We start from the raw sequence: 19,749 nt of genomic DNA on the forward strand, positions 1-19,749 counted from the left end.
TTAAGACAGTAATGGAGATGCATGTACCTGCTTTCTTTTGAGCTCGCAGTTGTGGACCTCGATGTGACTGGCTGAGATGAGGTGAGGAGTGCTGAAGCCCACCTCCTGGACCAATGAGATGAGGTATCACCAACAGAGGGAACCGCTCATTCCCACACCTATCACAAAACACAACAGTGTGAAGAGCATTTGTACAATTTGCATGGCACATTCTGGTCAAACGAAACCACTTCTGGGCAAATTAACTTTGAGACGTCACCAATGAGACTGCATCTGAAAAATATAGAAGATAAGAGCAGAATGTAGATTATCAAACATTCTTCGTATGCTAGGATGGGGAAACTTGATCCCTTACCCCACATAACTGGATCTTCTTTTAAGTGGAACAACATTGCTGGCATACATGTCACTGAAGTACAATTCATCACCCTCCTATATCACATGGGAGAGAGATGGAAGAACAAAGGAATTAGTACTTTTCATGAGACACAGTCACTGCCATCTGTAGTTTCTTAAGCTCTGGGATACTGTTTTTAATAATCATGTTATGCAATGATAACAGGCAGTGTTGTGGACTACTCACCTTGAGGACCTTGTAGGCTTCCCGTACAACTGTTTTCTTGTCAGGGCATAAACAGATGGCACAGTTTGACCTAGAAGAAAAATTAGATAAGAGGGGGATTTTTGTTCACCTTCCCAACAGAACCGTGAAACAGAATAAAATAAGATTACATTTGAGAAAGAAGGACTCATTGTTTGATAGTAAAGTAACATGATGGTTCCTGAACTTACACTATGATATCCATAGTCATTCTCAACAAAAGCCAAACTTCTCCTGGTGGTAATGGATGTATTTACGGGACGCTAGACTCTGAGCACAAAAAAGGCCACTTTTACGCATACATTTTTGTATTGATGACCCCAGCGTAAATTGAATCCATGATCCTGGCATTGCAAGGACCATGCTCTACCAACTGAGCCAGACAGGCCCACAGCACAAAGCAGAGTACCACACACCAATTTAATAGAATGATTGATAGATTACCGAAGATTTAAGGTGATTCAATGTAGGTCTAGGTGCTATACATACCAGTTACTCAGTCATATCAATGCCTGTGACATGGCCAGTCTCGCCAACCAGTATACTGAGGGCATAGCAGTCTCTGCCGGAACCGCTGCCCAGGTCCAATATTCTGCAGTCCTGAAGTTTCTCTGGAACCGGTAGAGCACAGCCAAAGAACCGAGAAACAAATGACTTAGGAATATATAGCCTTTCATTAACTAACACTCGCACTTGACTTTTCCCCCTTGCTAACTCTGACTTTGCTGATAGCTACTTTATTTGCTGATAGCTCCTTACTATGACTGTGCTATGTGGCTGTCTCACTTAGCTATCTTAAGATGAAGTTGTTCTGGATAAGAGCATCTGCTAAATAACTCAAATGTAAATCTGGAACAAAGAGGAATGTGTGTCCTAACAGTTTCACATTTGCTGCAATAGTAGTCTTTATTCATGTATATTGGTTGGAAATTAATGTACGGTATTCTACTTATAGATATATTAGTTATATTAGATATATTCTCAACAGAAGCAGTCCTGAATCAATTGGTTCATTGTCATCCTCATACCGTTTGGTTACTTCAGGGTGAACTAGATTAAGGGCCTCCATAGCACTCTTGGGCATTGGCCTGCAGGGTAGAGAGCAGGCAGCACTGGTCTGCAGATCACAGGTAGACCTCCAGGCAAGAACCATATTATTGCTGAGGAAGAGATCAAAATATATGTCACTATTAAAATACTTGGTACAAGTGTTTCCCTAACCGTTCCGTCCTTAGGTGTCCCCAGCTGGCCTTCGTTGACTCTACGTAGGCTTAAACATTGCTATACTATAATCGATAAGGCCATTTTGGAAAACTGACACTTTATCTCTGTTCTTCTTTAATAAGGTCAGAAAATAAATACCAGTTACGGTCTTACTTTTAACGGTTCCTAAAATAAGGGCAAAAAGTGTTTTAACTACTTAGCTCCATGATCTTGGAATTTTTCTCCAGACCAGCTTGAAACCCCAGGATCTTGTTTCCTTGGAGTTTAAAAGTTTGGTTGACTCACATGTTAATAAGAAATGTGATTTGAAAAAAAACCCATTTATTATACCTTTTATTTAACTATGAAAGTCAGTTAAGAACATATTTTAAATGACAGCCTAGGAACAGTGGGTTAACTGCCTGTTCAGGGGCAGAACGACAGATTTGAACTTGCAACCTTCCGGTTACTAGTCCAACGCTCTAACCACTAGGCTACCCTGCCGCCCCTGCCGTGATTGTCATTAGGACTTGATGCAGTGGTACATATGATAGATTTATCTATGACATTTATATGTTTCTGTAATGGAAATGTATGTGTCAAAGACAAACTGTTCAGGCATACTGTACAAACATGTAAGTTACAGTATGTCTGATATTTGTCTCAAACATTGTTCCCCCTGCTGGTGTCTTGGTTGGACAAGGTTGTTTGAATGTTAAATGACGAGACAGAGGCATTGATGCGAGTAACCAGTCTTGTTCAGTACATCACAACACATCCGAGTATCTCAAGCACCCCGGTAAAACACAAGAGTTGCAGTAATGAACATTTACCAACAGATGGCATCACTGTGCCATCTTACACCCATAACAAAGGTCTCATGAAAAATACATTTTATCTCAATGAGACTAACCTGGATATATAAAGGTTAAAAAAAATAAAAAATCAAGCCCATGACTATCTGAATATTGGGTCAGACTCCGGACACATATTAAACCTAGTCTTGGACTAAAAATCACTTTCATTGGAGATTCCCCATTGAGTTTGGTTTTTAGTTCAGGACTAGGCTTAATCTAGACCTGAATCAAGGGCTTCCGAGTGGCGCAGTGGTCTAAGGCACTGCATCTCAGTGCAAGAGGTGTCACTGCAGTACCTGGTTCAAATCCAGGCTGCATCACATCCGGCAGTGATTCCCTGTTGGTTATAATTTCATTATTCCAAGATGTTTTCATTAATTGAATCTATTTTATTTTTCTATTTTGAAGTCTATTTTATGAGAACTTGTAAGATTCTTATTTGCATAAAATAGACAGAGACCAGTCTTATCAAAAATAGATAATAGTATTTATTCTTGGAGCGCGCTGCCATGTAACCACGAACAACAGTTTATATACAAAATATGACGTCACAGGTCATAAAATATTCTTTCTCCCAACAGTTCAAACGTTCATTTGAGATAAACCTTCTGAGGTTTTCATCCATCACCATTCAGCAGACAGTTCCAGCTAATGGAAAACCTAAGAAAACCCACACTGCTTTATCTGAACATTCCAAAGCTAAGTTGTTCAACCATAGTTTATTACCCTTTCTGCTTACTTAAAAAAAAAAACACTTCCAATCTTCTCCAACCTGGCTGGAATGGTATTTACTTAATGTAATTACCCCCTGTTTCAGGCTCCACAATCCCTCACTTATGAATTCATATTGTTAATCCGATACAGTATAATAAAACAGAGTATAAGTTTACTTAGTTACAGTTCTATTTAAAATGTGGATATTGTTTAGTCATTTATTCATAAAATTCCTAACAGTCCCTTAAAGTGTCGCACAATTGGCCCAGCGTCGTCCGGGTTTGGCCGGGGTAGGCCGTCATTGTAAATAAGCATTTGTTCTTAACTGACTTGCCTAGTTAAATAAAGGTTACATTTATTTTTTAAATCAACAACAAAAATCTGTTTCGGGGGGATGATATGTTTCCAATTTATAAATTCACCCATTTGGTCCCGAGGCAAGGTGAAATGATGTTGTTGCAAATTGGAACCTGGGTCCAGCGACTGACAAGCCAACCCCCTAACCCAGGTGTAGGCAACCCTGGTCATGGAGTGCAGCAGGCACTTCATGTTTTTTATTTAACCGCCCTGGAAAACCAGGTGTGTTGAATTTAGGCAATCACTGACTGAAATGTTCAACTAGTTCAGTTGGGCAGGTGTGGTGCCTTACAAAAAAAAGATTGCAGTTTTGACACTGCTGTAGATTGATATTTTTGACGCAGTAATTGCAGAATAAGTTAATGGCAGTTACACTTTAGAAATTTGACTTGGCACCTAAAACGCTCAAACTTTTACAGACGCACAATTTTGAGCATCCTGTTGGGCTGTATCCCTGCCTGATACGGCAACTGCACCGCCCACAACCGCAGGGCTCTCCAGAGGGTGGTGCGATCTGCCCAACGCATCACCGGGGGCAAACTACCTGCCCTCCTTTAATAATGTTATTTAATAATACATATTTTGCATTACTCATCTGTATATACTGTATTCTATTCGACTGTATCTTAGTCTATGCCGCTCTGACATGGCTCATCCAAATATTTATATATTCTTAATTCCATGCCTTTACTTAGATTTGTCTGCATTGGGTATATGTTGTGAAATTGTTAGGTATTACTTGTTAGATATTACTGCACTGTTGGAGCTAGAAACAAGCATTTCGCTACACCTGCAATAACAACTGATAAACAAGTGACCAATACAATTTGATTTGAAAATTACTAAGGCAATAAAAAAAAAAGTTATTTTGGACGGAGTATTTGCAGTACACTACATTCTAACTACAGTTATACTACAGCGTTCTTCAGTTATACTGCTCGCTGACGGCACTTATTTTTAGTAAGGGTAAACTTACCTTGACATTGTCATGCACTTGTTTTGTTACAATCTGGACACAGAAATGCGGACTGTAGTGAAGGGATAATGTCCGGGAAAAGTACTTAAGCTGTCCTCTCATCTGTTAGTGCTAAATACGTAATATTTTGAAACCTTTTGGTTTCTTTTCAAATTGTGTAGAACAATTACTGCAAGAGAGTGGCGACAGCATACTATGTAGAAAAATCGATGCGAGAACTTGGTGCGCCACTTTTTGCGCATGCCTGGGCTTCTTCTTCGGTAAGGTTTATCTTCGGTTCACAATTCAGCGTCATGATGCCTTACCGCCACCTACTGTACTGGAGTGTGGGCCAGAAAAAGGGAGAAACTAAATCCTGCCAGCCCCGTTCATCTTAAAAAATATATAATATATTTGAGACTATAACTAATGAAGTTCTACTCAATATACTTTTAAAACTAATTTCCTGTATCTCCTTCTCCCTCATACTAGCTCTCATCCTCTCTTTTTCTTTCTGATACTGCCACACTGTAGCAATGCATGCTCCACGGCAATAATCACACTTTCCTGTTGGATGTTTTCCTATCCCTTTTAAAGTCTTATTCAACCGGTTGTGTCCCACCCTTAACCTTGTAAAAATAGCCTTCTCTCTTCTGCCCCTTCATGCTGTCCTCCCGTCCCAGACTTTCCTCTGTACTTGAAATAAATCCCTGTCCTTAGTATCTCTATTCCACTGCTCCTGCCATCGTGGCACCATCACTGTCAATATCAGGCTTTTTGCTTCTGCCTTGCTCATTGAAACTATAACATCCCAACTACTAAGTGCTTGTTTAGCCAGTGCATCAACTGCCTCATTCCCCTACACCCCCACATGGACTGGGACCCAAGTGAATCTGATATGTATACCCATCTGTCTAATCATGCCATGAGTTTGTAGTACCTCATAAAGCAGGTATTGTCTGCTACATGAGCTAAAGGACTGCTGACTCATCAACACCTCACATCAATCACAGCAAATAACTACTCTGTCTGGCTTGACTTCCGCCACCCACTGCAAGGCCAACAGTATGGCCATCAGCTCAGCCGTATATACAGCCAGATTATCTGTAATACGTTCCTGCACTACAAATGCTGACCTAGTACACTCATTGTTAAACGGAGCTAAAGTAAGACGTCCTGTTCTTGGATCTTTGAAACCATCTGTGTAAATGGCCACAAAATCCTGATACACAGTATCCAGATGGATTAACACCCTCCCTATCTTTCTGTAGTCTCTCCAACACTAGTAGAACAACTACTGGAGGTGGGAGTAGCCATGGTGGTTTTACAGGAATAGCTGCATGCCTGGTCTGTGTCGGTATCATGGTTGGTACTTAAAGATATAAAACGTCTTACTTTAGCTCCGTTTAACAATGAGTGTAGCTACATACATGGTTGTAATCTGATAACAAACCTACATTGACATTGTCATGCACTTGTGTTGACGTGTTGACAAATGTATGTTTTTTTAGAGGCAGACACAGGATGAACTTTGAAACCCAAACATCCTGTCCAACTGACGAAACTTCCGTTTCTTCATCCGGGGACTTTGAATTAGTGCGCTTGTCTTCTACGTTTGTGCATATTCTTGCGTAGCCCTCTTTGTTTGTGTTGTTCGAAAGCCATCAAACAGCGTACTGTACGTTCGTGAATTCAAGGGAAGTGCGCGCAACGTGCGGTGTCGTTTACACTGCGTGCTTTGGGCAGGAGGAAGGCTAATCAACACAATCGTGAAAGCAGGAAAAAGTTCATATAATTCTTTACCGAGAGATGTTGTTATAATCGTGTGCAAATCGAGGTTATTTTCAATACAAAGCAGTTGCCCTGGACGTGGAGGAGGTACGTTTTGCCAGGTCCTCTGGTTGTGCAATTGATCCGGTTAGCATTAGCAGACTAACGTTAGCACTTTCATTCTGGGCCTTCACAAAAAAAAGTTGTTGCCCAACTAATAAAGACTAGCCAACTAACGTCAGTTAGCTAAATAAACTCACGTATGATTGGTTAGAATTTTATTCATCGATTGGTCAATTCATTTGCCCACCTGTGCTTTTCCCCATTGTGTGTGCTAACGACACACTTGAATTTGTACGCGTGCTACAGCTAACGTTATAAAACATCCGCTAATTAAGTTAGCTAGCCAGCGACCAAGCTAGCTTTCCAGATTTTGCACTGCTCAAGATTTCACCTGCTAGCTAACATTATGAAATATTGACACAATTACTCTCATAGTTGATTTAGTTTCTTTATATTTACCAGAAAACAGCAGCCATTGTAAACGTGTTGGTAAATCGAAACATTTCATGATGAATTGAGCACAGTAAGCTGATGCATTACTTGTTATTGACACTCATGAACTATGTTCGTTGCTGAAGTACTACCTAACTAATAATACATGATTATTGTTTGACCCTTTTTATTATTATTTTAAATTATAAATATTTCTAGTTGTGAGCCGCAATGGCAGCTGCATTCCCTTATCGAGGGGTACCTGGTGGAATGCCCCCAGGTATCCACCCCCCAACCCAGGTTCCAGATTACATGTCTGAGGAAAAACTGCAAGAGAAAGGTGGGTTCAGCTCAAGGGGAACGTTTGATCAATGTGTTTTATCTAATGTACAGCTACTGGACTGGCCTCGTGTCTGTCATCTACCAAAAACCATAAAATGTCATTGCCTCTTTGCCAATGATTTCCATGGGGTGGTTATTCAATTCATGAAATAGAAAATTCCATTGCATGAAACTATAATTCAACCATTATTGTTATTTTTACAATACAACAGCCAGAAAATGGCAGCAGTTGCAGGCGAAGCGCTACTCTGAGAAGAGGAAGTTTGGGTTTGTTGACGCCCAGAAGGAGGACATGCCACCTGAGCACGTCCGTAAGATCATCAGGGACCACGGTGACATGACCAACAGGAAGTTCCGTCACGACAAGAGGGTCTACCTGGGGTATGAAGCAACTTATCAGTGTCTCTATGGAACTCTGGGGATTTTGAGGAGAATTTGGAAAATGTTGTGTATGATATCCAGGTGTGGTGGTACGGTGTGCCTGCAAAATAAATAGTGGTGGTATGCCGTACCAGTAAAACATGAACCTATCACAATAATTAAAACAATTGTAGTTTGCTAACCATGCCCCCCCTCCCTTTCCTCTTTTCATCCATCTCCCAACACTCACACACCTCTTCCTCACTTCCCTTCCCTCTTTGTGCGGTCTTCTCCACAGAGCCCTGAAGTACATGCCCCACGCGGTGCTGAAGCTACTGGAGAACATGCCCATGCCTTGGGAGCAGATCAGAGACGTGCCTGTTCTATACCACATCACCGGAGCCATTTCCTTTGTCAACGAGATCCCCTGGGTCATAGAGCCTGTCTACATCGCCCAGTGGGGGTGAGGCGGGCTAATATTCTGTTCAAGCTATTTTTATTTCTGTTTTTGTATATTTTTAAAGTGAAGTAACAATTGAGGTCTGTTTTTGGATTGAAGCATGCCTAGTTTCCATAAAGTCCTCTCTACGAATTGTTAGAAACTAGAGTTAGCCATAGATGCCTCAAACCACCTAGATGATCCTTGTTCTCTCTTCTCTCCATAGCGCCATGTGGATCATGATGCGCCGTGAGAAAAGGGACCGTCGTCACTTCAAGCGTATGCGTTTCCCTCCCTTTGATGACGAGGAACCTCCGCTGGACTACGCTGATAACATCCTGGATGTGGAGCCGCTGGAGGCCATCCAGATGGAGCTGGATGCAGAAGAGGACTCCTCTGTGGCGGAGTGGCTCTACGAGCACCAGCCCCTTAAGGACACCAACAAGTGAGTCACAGCAAAACCTGTTTTGTTTTCTCTCTGGACGGTCCTGAAGCAGAAAGGACACCTAAACACAGAGTTTTGCTCTATTTTCAAATAAGCATGGTTTATACTATTGCCTGGTGGTCATCAGAACATTATCACAGCGTACCAAAGACCTGAAGCCTATTAACGTAGGCCACAATATTTAAACACAAGTCAAGTATTCTTCAAGACAAAACATGACTGAAATGGGTGTCAATTTTCTTCTAGTCCTCGTATGAACCTGCCTTCCTCTTCTTCCCTCCAACTCCAGGTATGTGAACGGGACCACGTACAGGCGTTGGCAGTTCACCCTGCCCATGATGTCCACGCTGTACCGTCTGGCCAACCAGCTGCTGACTGACCTTGTGGACTACAACTATTTCTACCTGTTTGACCTGAAGGCCTTCTTCACCTCCAAGGCCCTCAACATGGCCATCCCTGGGGGACCCAAGTTTGAACCCCTAGTTAGGGACATCAACCTCCAGTAAGATTATGGGTCTTTAGGCTGTTACCCCTTAGTGGTAGTAGCCTAGTACTGTCTACCATGTGGTGGCTTTTGGGCATTACACTGTTGACGTATCTGTTCCTGAACTCTCTTCTCCCATCTCAGAGATGAAGACTGGAACGAGTTCAACGACATCAACAAGATTATCATCAGACAGCCAATCAGGACGGAGTACAAGATTGCCTTCCCATACCTGTACAACAACCTTCCCCACCACGTTCACCTCACCTGGTGAGAAAGATGCCCTCTACTGACAATCTCATACAGGCCCCAGAACAACCTCCCAGGCTCCTTGAAATGGAAACCTATTGATATGCAAACATTTGGGTGATACGCCACCAATGCTAACTAGTGTTTCTGTAGGTACCACACTCCAAACGTGGTTTTCATCAAGACTGAGGATCCTGATTTGCCAGCGTTCTACTTTGACCCCCTGATCAACCCCATCTCCCACAGACACTCAGTCAAGGTATGTGTTGTTTTTAGTGTACTGTACGTAATGCACTGCATCCAAATTGCCCTTCGGGGACAAAGTTCTCTTGAATTGTAATGAACCCTGCCCCAGCAGCGCCTTTAACTCTGTCTAGGGAACAAAAGTGTTTTCTAATTTTCTAAAAAAAATTCTACTAGCCCTCCTACAAAGGCAAGCAAACCAATGCAAGTGAGTAGCGACCGAAGGAGAATTGAATGGTGGATTACTGGTTGAGCTGAACCTGTGCTGCAGTTAGTCCATCAGCATTCAAACACTTATTTTGAGAATGGGAGAGTCAACTAATAGTGGATATCTCTATTGCAGTGTGTGTGCTCCTGTTGCTGTCCCCTCACTCGCTCTTTCCCCCCCAACTTCTTTCACACATACTCACACAGAGTCAGGAGCCTCTGCCAGATGATGACGAGGAGTTTGAGCTTCCAGAGTACGTGGAGCCCTTCCTGAAGGAGACGCCCCTCTACACAGACAACACAGCCAATGGAATCGCTCTGCTCTGGGCGCCACGCCCCTTCAATCTGCGATCTGGGAGGACCAGGCGGGCCATCGACATCCCACTCATCAAGAACTGGTGAGGATACACTCAAAGAACATTATTTGGTCATGTTGATGTAGTATGGGAATTGTTGTTGCTGTATAAAAGTATTTATTGCCTTTTTTAATTAGGTAAGTTATTGGAAACATTTCTCTAATACAATAAAACTAAGTAACTTGTCCTACATAGATCTGTAATGACTGAAGATGACTGCTATATCTGTGAACTCTTGTCTCTGCTGATATTGTAAACCTAATGTAAACCTAATAAAGATGGCATATTAATACTGAATTAAATCTAATTAGTCTGCCTGACTGCCTCCCTATCAGGTATCGTGAGCATTGCCCGGCCGGCCAGCCAGTGAAGGTGCGTGTGTCTTACCAGAAACTGCTCAAGTACTACGTACTCAACGCTCTCAAACACAGACCACCCAAGGCCCAGAAGAAGAGGTAAGCATCAATGATGATTCTCAAGTTCTTCTCAAATTACCATACGAACCATGAATTTCGGCAATGTTTGTTCGTTGGTGTTTCATACGGAAAAATAACTGAAATGTAGTATTATTTGCAGCACCATTTTGGGGGAAAAATGTACAACAGAACCTGACCAGCCTCCTCTGTCCTCCCCTACAGGTACTTGTTCCGTTCCTTCAAAGCCACCAAGTTCTTCCAGTCGACTAAGCTGGACTGGGTGGAGGTGGGCCTGCAGGTGTGCAGACAGGGATACAACATGCTGAACCTGCTCATCCACCGCAAGAACCTCAACTACCTGCACCTGGATTACAACTTCAACCTCAAGCCGGTCAAGACCCTCACCACAAAGGTAACCAGTCAAACTAGTTGCCAGCTGATGTAAAAAGATGCAAGACCGAGCAAAGTAGACCCAAGTCTGGTCCAAAAACAACACCTTACCTCAGCTTCCTGTGGCCCTTCTTACTTAGTTGTCTAAGTTAAATAACTAAATCCTAATCTGTAGTAGCTCAATATCAAGGGGTGCTTGTGTCATGCTGCATTGCAAGCATGTTTTATCTGACCTGTACTGCGTTAACAGTTTAGGGGTTTTCGGGGCCACGTTCAGTAGGCAAACTTCATGGAACGTTGCAGATAGAAATATGATATATAGAACGAACATGCCTCTTTGACAAGTAGAATCATGGCAGTTCTATCTAAACGAGTTCCACAACGTTGTACCATGCTGAATGCGCCCGTGGTGTCTCTCCCTTCAGGAACGTAAGAAGTCCAGGTTCGGGAATGCCTTCCATCTGTGCAGAGAGGTGCTGCGTCTCAGCAAGCTGGTGGTGGACAGCCACGTACAGTACAGACTGGGCAACGTGGATGCTTTCCAGGTCAGTGACACACATTTGAATCACATGACTGCCTTGCCTGGTTCACCAACTACTTTGCAGACAGAGTTCAGTGTGTCAAGTCGGAGGGCATGCTGTCCGGTCCTCTGGCAGTCTCTATGGGGGTGCCACAGGGTTCAATTCTCGGGCCGACTCTTTTCTCTGTATATATCAATAATGTTGCTCTTGCTGCGGGCGATTCCCTGATCCACCTCTACGCAGACGACACCATTCTGTATCCTTCCGGCCCGTCCTTGGACACTGTGCTGTCTAACCTCCAAACGAGCTTCAATGCCATACAACACTCCTTCCGTGGCCTCCAACTGCTCTTAAACGCTAGTAAAACCAAATGCATGCTATTCAACCGTTCGCTGCCTGCACCCGCACGCCCGACTAGCATCACCACCCTGGATGGTTCCGACCTAGAATATGTGGACATCTATAAGTACCTAGGTGTCTGGCTAGACTGTAAACTCTCCTTCCAGACTCATATCAAACATCTCCAATCCAAAATCAAATCTAGAGTCGGCTTTCTATTCCGCAACAAAGCCTCCTTCACTCACGCCGCCAAACTTACCCTAGTAAAACGGACTATCCTACCGATCCTCGACTTCGGCGATGTCATCTACAAAATAGCTTCCAATAATCTACTCAGCAAACTGGATGCAGTTTATCACAGTGCCATCCGTTTTGTTACTAAAGCACCTTATACCACCCACCACTGCGACCTGTGTGCTCTAGTCGGCTGGCCCTCGCTACATATTCGTCGCCAGACCCACTGGCTCCAGGTCATCTACAAGTCCATGCTAGGTAAAGCTCCGCCTTAACTCAGTTCACTGGTCACGATGGCAACACCCACCCGTAGCACATGCTCCAGCAGGTGTATCTCAGTGATCATCCCTAAAGCCAACACCTCATTTGGCCGCCTTTCGTTACAGTTCTCTGCTGCCTGTGACTGGAACGAATTGCAAAAATCGCTGAAGTTGGAGACTTTTATCTCCCTCACCAACTTCAAACATCTGCTATCTGAGCAGCTAACCGATCGCTGCAGCTGTACATAGTCCATCGGTAAATAGCCCACCCAATTTTACCTACCTCATCCCCATACTGTTTATATTTATTTACTTTTCTGCTCTTTTGCACACCAGTATCTCTACCTGTACATGACCATCTGATCATTTATCACTCCAGTGTTAATCTGCAAAATTGTAATTATTCGCCTACCTCCTCATGCCTTTTGCACACTGTATATAGACTCTCTTTTTTTTCTACTGTGTTATTGACTTGTTTATTGTTTACTCCATGTGTAACTCTGTATTGTTTTCTGTTCACACTGCTATGCTTTATCTTGGCCAGGTCGCAGTTGCAAATGAGAACTTGTTCTCAACTAGCCTACCTGGTTAAATAAAGGTGAAATAAAAATAAAATAAACATTTAAAGCTCCAATAAAAATATTTTATGTGGCATTTAAATAGCATGATTTGATTTTGGCTCACAATTGGAAGTGTTAATGTCATGTTTTAAGTATCCCTATATTTCTGTTATTACGGGGCTATCACTCTGTTATTAGTGCACCTGTGCAGCAGTCTCGTTGTTGATGAACCTGGCCTGAGTGCAATGGCAACCATGTAGTGTGCTAATACAGTTTTGTAAACGTTGTTAAACTGGAACCTTGTCCTTGTGTCATTTCGAGTTACCAGGAAGTACCTGTTTTTATCAAATGAGTCAAACCTATTTAAATTTAAAGTCTTTGTTAATATTTATTGTTTCTCCCTACTTCCTCCTTGGTCTGTAGTTGGCAGATGGGCTGCAGTACATCTTTGCCCACGTGGGCCAGCTGACTGGCATGTACCGCTACAAGTACAAGCTGATGAGACAGATCCGCATGTGCAAGGACCTCAAGCACCTCATCTACTACCGCTTCAACACTGTGAGTACTGAGTATACACACAGAGACAGATCTATGTAAATGCACACAAACATGACCTTTATTGCAGATTTAGTAAAGTAAATATGTCTGAAGACACCACTAAGTAACACATCTGCTCTAATATTGGTGGTTATTTTGGGACAGAACTAAAGCCTGAGTTTGTTGTTGAAGGTGTGTGTTTTCCTGTGTGTTCTCAGGGTCCGGTGGGTAAGGGTCCAGGCTGTGGGTTCTGGGCCCCAGGATGGAGGGTATGGCTGTTCTTCATGAGGGGCATCACCCCCCTGCTAGAGAGATGGCTCGGCAACCTGCTGGCCAGGCAGTTTGAAGGTAAGGCTTTTTAACTTCCCCTTTGTCATAGGTCATGTTAGAATTGTTTGTGTGAAATGTATCATTATCAACTGATGTGGTATGGCCCATCAATGAACTACTTGTTTGCCAAGTTTCTTTTGTGTCCTTGAGCAATTGTAAATATTTAGATGTGTCTGTGTGAAGGGTTATGAAAAGGGAGGACTGTGATGATAAGAAAACAATGATGAATTAACTATGGATCATTGATTTACTCACATGAGAAGCTCTTGTACCTATTGTGTTCTCAATCAGTCTATCAACCAATCATGAATGTCCCCTTCAACAGGTCGTCACTCCAAGGGCGTGGCGAAGACTGTGACGAAGCAGCGCGTGGAGTCCCACTTTGACCTAGAGCTGCGTGCAGCCGTGATGCACGACATCCTGGATATGATGCCTGAGGGCATCAAGCAGAACAAGGCCAGAACCATCCTGCAGCACCTCTCTGAGTCGTGGCGCTGCTGGAAGGCCAACATTCCCTGGAAGGTATGATGACATAGAGGGGATGTATAGGGATGAGGAGGCAGCATATAGAGGGAAAGGAATGTTGGGGCTTCATTCCAGGGGTGTGTGTGCTTGGTTTGACTGCCGAAAAGGTAGGGGCAGTTCAGGGAATGCAGAGTAGATAATTGCTTTAAGAATATTTATTGGTGAAATGTTATAGAAATATAATCTTTCATCAAACGCAGTTGTCATCAGCAATAACAATATTGTAAGCAATAAACGCAGTTTGATTCCCTGGAAGGTACTTCCTTTACATCTATCCAGTACTGACAGCTTTTGACCTGTCTAATCCGTGTCCTCCCTCCAGGTCCCAGGCCTGCCCACCCCCATCGAGAACATGATCCTACGGTATGTGAAGGCCAAAGCTGATTGGTGGACCAACACGGCCCACTATAACCGCGAGCGAATCAGGCGCGGCGCCACCGTGGACAAAACGGTGTGCAAGAAGAACCTGGGCAGACTGACCCGTCTGTACCTGAAGGCTGAGCAGGAGAGGCAGCACAACTACCTGAAGGTAATACAGTGCACACTGTGGTCCTCATTTATGGGAAAGAATGCACTAGGTAACTGCATAGCTGATGCAACCATGGAAGTAAAACATAGTTTTATCTCTATGGTGCAACTACCTACTCTGCTGTGAGAAGTGTAGACAATTCAGATATGCAACAGCAAACCAGCAGAGTTAACAGGGCCACCAGTCTCTCAAGAACAGGCTGAGTCGGTAGTATAATACTCTGACACTTGTTTGTCTTTTTCTATAATTTAAAGGTGTAGTTATTATTTGTTTAAAAACTGGTAACTTGGTTCCTATGACTTCATATTGCCATATCCATTTAGCAGTGTGTATAATATGTAATCTGTCTCCCCCAGGATGGTCCATACATCACAGCAGAGGAGGCTGTGGCCATCTACACCACCACAGTCCACTGGCTGGAGAGCAGACGCTTCTCCCCCATCCCCTTCCCCCCGCTGTCCTACAAACACGACACCAAGCTGCTCATCCTGGCCCTGGAGAGGCTCAAAGAGGCCTACAGGTAACACACACCACTCCCTGTAGCCTCCTGTTAGGGAACATGTACTGTAATGCTAAATGCTACCTTGGATAGCTTATTGGATAATGAGATGCCTGTAGATTCTTTCTGCTGAGGTATGTTATTTATTTGATCTTGCAATGACTTGATCGTGTGGTTGTTTTCTCTTCCTAGTGTGAAGTCCAGGCTGAACCAGTCCCAGAGAGAGGAGTTGGGGCTGATAGAACAGGCTTATGACAACCCTCACGAGGCCCTGTCCAGAATCAAACGTCACCTGCTCACACAGAGAGCCTTCAAGGAGGTTAGTCCCAGGACCAACTCTATATACACACTGAGATTTTTGCCTCATGATCGGTTTATTAGCAACTTAAGTTACTCTGAAAACACAAGTTAACCTCTAGGTTCCCCCCATTTTTGCCTAACGAGATGGAGATTATTTGAACTTTCAGTTGACAAGGACAACTGTATCAATACCCAAATCTATCTCTGTTCTATGAACTTAACAATCACCTATTCCTCTCTTCCCTCCTCTCTAGGTGGGCATAGAGTTCATGGACCTGTACAGCCACCTGGTGCCAGTGTATGACGTAGAGCCCCTGGAGAAGATCACAGATGCCTACCTGGACCAGTACCTGTGGTATGAGGCTGACAAACGACGTCTCTTCCCCCCCTGGATCAAACCAGCTGACACAGAGCCTCCTCCACTCCTTGTCTACAAGTGGTGCCAAGGTGAGGACTATGTTGGGTAGACAACATTGCTTTCAAAAGTCCCAAAATGTTGAGTGTTGCTTATAGCAGTTGTATATGTGTATTCACAAAGCCAATGCAGCCAATGCATATTGTATAATAGGAAAACGTATCTACAACCACTTCAATTGTTTCTGTTAGACGCTTTCATTATATATCCATTAATGCTGGCCAAAAACACTGTTTGTACCCTATGTTTTGTTGCCAGGCATCAACAATCTGCAGGATGTGTGGGAGACGATGGAGGGAGAGTGTAATGTGATGCTGGAGTCTCGCTATGAGAAGATGTATGAGAAAATAGATCTGACGCTGCTCAACAGACTGCTGCGTCTCATCGTGGACCACAACATCGCTGACTACATGACCGCCAAGAACAACGTGGTCATCAACTACAAGGTGAGAACACCTTGCCATTTTGAAGATGGGTTTGTTGTGCAGGGTTTAGATCAATTACATTTCAGTCAAAACATGAAGTAAACTGAGATTCCAATTTTCCTCATTCAAAAGCAATGAGGAAGATATTGTATTTGCATTGTGAATATCTTTTTGTTGTTGAACGATGCATTGTTCGATTTCATACCTTGTACTTCACTCTTCTCTACTAACTGTTTAGTTGCGTATATATAGACCCAACGTCATATCCTTCCTCTCTCCCATCCCAGGACATGAACCACACCAACTCGTACGGTATCATCCGTGGTCTGCAGTTTGCCTCGTTCATCGTGCAGTACTACGGCCTCGTCATGGACCTGTTGGTGCTGGGCCTCCACCGGGCCAGTGAGATGGCCGGACCCCCTCAGATGCCCAACGACTTCCTGTCCTTCCAAGATACAGCCACAGAGAGCGCCCACCCCATCCGCCTCTACTGCAGATACATCGACCGCATACACATCTTTTTCAGGTACACAAATTAGACCACACCTTAGATAGGAGGTAGTACTCCTTAACTGACTCTACATCAAATACCTGAGTAGGAGCAGAAGACACGCACACAAAGTTTTACTTGGTTCAGACTAACCGTTTAGACTTATCCATGTAGGTATCTGTAGAAGCTCAGTGGTTGACATGTCCTCCTTCTTTCTCCTTCCAGGTTCTCAGCTGATGAGGCCAGGGACCTGATCCAGAGGTACCTGACGGAGCACCCTGACCCCAACAATGAGAACATTGTGGGCTACAACAACAAGAAGTGCTGGCCCAGAGACGCCAGGATGAGACTGATGAAGCACGACGTCAACCTGTGAGTTGTCCCCCCGTTGCTAGTTCTTTAAGATGGAGTTGATATGGAACCGTAGTGGAGTAGCTGAGAAAATAATGCAGTCCTTGTGTGAGATGTACTGACGTGAGACATGTTATTTTCCCTGCGATACTTGTGAAATAATAGCGGTTCCTCCCCGTCTAACCGTCCAGGGGTCGTGCTGTGTTCTGGGACATTAAGAACCGCCTGCCTCGCTCTGTGACCACGGTCCAATGGGAGAACAGCTTTGTGTCCGTCTACAGCAAAGACAACCCTAACCTGCTCTTCAACATGTGTGGCTTCGAGTGCCGCATCCTGCCCAAGTGTCGCACCAGCTACGAGGAGTTCACCCACAAGGACGGCGTCTGGAACCTGCAGAACGAGGTGAGAGGGGACTGAGGAGGGGTGATGTTACTTGGTTTGTACGCACACCAGTTGACCCTGTCCTGCGTCTCCATGGCGATACAGGGGAACAGTGGCATGCTAAACAATCATGACAGCCTCCACCAGATACGGTCAGACCGTCATCACCGTGGCTGACTGGAACTGATACACTGCTACACTTTTGTCCCTTGTACTAAAGTTTTATGAATCGCTTGAACACTATTTTTGGGGAGACTATCCCTTCAACTGTAGGATAAATGCGGTGAGATGGCTGTGCTTACTGTGTCCATCTGTGTCTCCGTCTGTATGTAGGTGACCAAAGAGCGTACGGCCCAGTGTTTCCTGCGTGTGGATGATGAGTCCATGCAGCGGTTCCACAACAGAGTCCGACAGATACTCATGGCCTCAGGATCCACCACCTTCACCAAGGTAACTCTTTTACAAAAACACTATTCCTTTCTTCACCGAGGTTGTTTTTCTCACATTTAAATATAATTGTGTATAGAAGTATACCAACTAAAGAAATATATTACATTTAATTTAATCATTAGTTGGGTTCATAAATGTAGTTAGAGTTATGAGAACTGTACTAATGTTGAAATAATTTAATATCCCGTCAGATTGTGAACAAGTGGAACACGGCTCTGATCGGTCTGATGACGTACTTCCGCGAGGCGGTGGTCAACACCCAGGAGCTGCTGGACCTGCTGGTGAAGTGTGAGAACAAGATCCAGACCCGTATCAAGATTGGCCTCAACTCCAAGATGCCCAGTCGCTTCCCCCCTGTCGTTTTCTACACCCCCAAGGAGCTGGGAGGGCTGGGCATGCTGTCCATGGGACACGTCCTCATCCCACAGTCGGATCTGAGGTAAACGCAGAATATGTAGAAGCTAAGATTTGTCTAGACCGGGGCATAGAAGTTCCTGTATGAGGTTAACAAAGTCAACTTGCTGCAAGCTTTGAATTGAATTGAACCTTGAATTGATAGAAATGTAAGCCTCTGAGCTGGATAATGATAACGTTTGTAGTTAACTAATGAAGATAGACCTGGCTACATTACTGCCTCCTTGAAATGTCACCATTACCGATTGATACATGTTTTAAATTACAAGTTAGATGCAAGATTTTCTATCTGCCACTAACCCTTCTTGTCCTGCCCCCCTCCCTCAGGTGGTCGAAGCAGACTGACGTTGGCATCACCCATTTCCGGTCCGGTATGAGCCACGAAGAGGACCAGCTGATTCCTAACCTGTACCGTTACATCCAGCCCTGGGAGAGTGAGTTCATCGACTCCCAGAGAGTCTGGGCAGAGTACGCACTGAAGAGACAGGAGGCTATCGCACAGAACAGGTACTGAACACCTACACAGGAAGACAGTTGCTCTATCTCAAATCTAACCCCATGTCTCCATGTAGGCTGGATTTAAGCTGCACTCTGCGTACTTAATCACACTTTGCACGGGTGGCTCCACATGAATATTTTGGTGCATGCCAGAATGTGTAACTCAACATTTGAGGTTTTTCTAAGGAGAACACTTGGTGGGGTGTAAACCCAGATTTAGCTGCATAGTCTGTAACCAGATGGTCAAATGGTTCAGAGGCTTAGGACTATGAGAGTTGATGATGTGTTGTCCCTGTCAGGCGTCTGACCCTGGAGGACTTGGAGGACTCTTGGGACAGAGGTATCCCCCGTATCAACACCCTGTTCCAGAAGGACAGACACACGCTGGCCTACGACAAGGGCTGGAGGGTCCGCACTGACTTCAAACAGTACCAGGTAAGACACGGACCAGTGGGTACTGCAGATCTTAAAAAATATGTGCTCTAACGAAAGATTGACTTGGACATTTACAAATACATTTAAATTCTGGTAAATGCCTTAAGCATTTGTCCAAACATTAATGCAATGCTATTTTTCATAGTCTCCTAGGTTGTGAAGCAGAACATTAACTCTAGTCTGTCTGATTGTCCCGTAGGTTCTGAAGCAGAACCCGTTCTGGTGGACCCACCAGCGGCATGACGGGAAGTTGTGGAACCTCAACAACTACAGGACAGACATGATCCAGGCTCTGGGAGGGGTGGAGGGCATCCTGGAACACACGCTCTTCAAAGGGACCTACTTCCCCACCTGGGAGGGTCTCTTCTGGTCA

General features: G+C 44.1%; 1 protein-coding gene and 1 pseudogene across 1 annotated transcript in view; one reads left to right on the top strand and one right to left on the bottom strand.

Annotated features, from left to right (window-relative positions):
- LOC139382592 (arsenite methyltransferase-like) lies at nt 1-6,266 on the bottom strand (annotated as a pseudogene).
- The window catches only part of LOC139383141 (pre-mRNA processing factor 8), a 24,681-nt gene continuing 11,196 nt past the window's right edge, over nt 6,265-19,749 (top strand). The window contains exons 1-28 of the mRNA XM_071127495.1: nt 6,265-6,565; nt 7,172-7,292; nt 7,507-7,675; nt 7,953-8,117; nt 8,320-8,538; nt 8,828-9,040; nt 9,167-9,292; nt 9,425-9,530; nt 9,929-10,119; nt 10,413-10,532; nt 10,716-10,905; nt 11,309-11,428; nt 13,221-13,355; nt 13,553-13,682; nt 13,990-14,186; nt 14,512-14,718; nt 15,075-15,238; nt 15,410-15,536; nt 15,772-15,964; nt 16,191-16,378; nt 16,645-16,883; nt 17,073-17,219; nt 17,390-17,600; nt 17,913-18,029; nt 18,221-18,468; nt 18,771-18,950; nt 19,241-19,376; nt 19,576-19,745. Coding sequence (XP_070983596.1) covers nt 7,184-7,292; nt 7,507-7,675; nt 7,953-8,117; nt 8,320-8,538; nt 8,828-9,040; nt 9,167-9,292; nt 9,425-9,530; nt 9,929-10,119; nt 10,413-10,532; nt 10,716-10,905; nt 11,309-11,428; nt 13,221-13,355; nt 13,553-13,682; nt 13,990-14,186; nt 14,512-14,718; nt 15,075-15,238; nt 15,410-15,536; nt 15,772-15,964; nt 16,191-16,378; nt 16,645-16,883; nt 17,073-17,219; nt 17,390-17,600; nt 17,913-18,029; nt 18,221-18,468; nt 18,771-18,950; nt 19,241-19,376; nt 19,576-19,745 — 4,517 coding nt within the window. The 5' untranslated portion in view covers nt 6,265-6,565; nt 7,172-7,183. The remainder of the gene's footprint in view (nt 6,566-7,171; nt 7,293-7,506; nt 7,676-7,952; nt 8,118-8,319; nt 8,539-8,827; nt 9,041-9,166; nt 9,293-9,424; nt 9,531-9,928; nt 10,120-10,412; nt 10,533-10,715; nt 10,906-11,308; nt 11,429-13,220; nt 13,356-13,552; nt 13,683-13,989; nt 14,187-14,511; nt 14,719-15,074; nt 15,239-15,409; nt 15,537-15,771; nt 15,965-16,190; nt 16,379-16,644; nt 16,884-17,072; nt 17,220-17,389; nt 17,601-17,912; nt 18,030-18,220; nt 18,469-18,770; nt 18,951-19,240; nt 19,377-19,575; nt 19,746-19,749) is intronic.

This window comes from Oncorhynchus clarkii, chromosome 24 (assembly GCF_045791955.1).
Source record: "Oncorhynchus clarkii lewisi isolate Uvic-CL-2024 chromosome 24, UVic_Ocla_1.0, whole genome shotgun sequence".
NCBI lineage: Eukaryota > Metazoa > Chordata > Actinopteri > Salmoniformes > Salmonidae > Oncorhynchus > Oncorhynchus clarkii.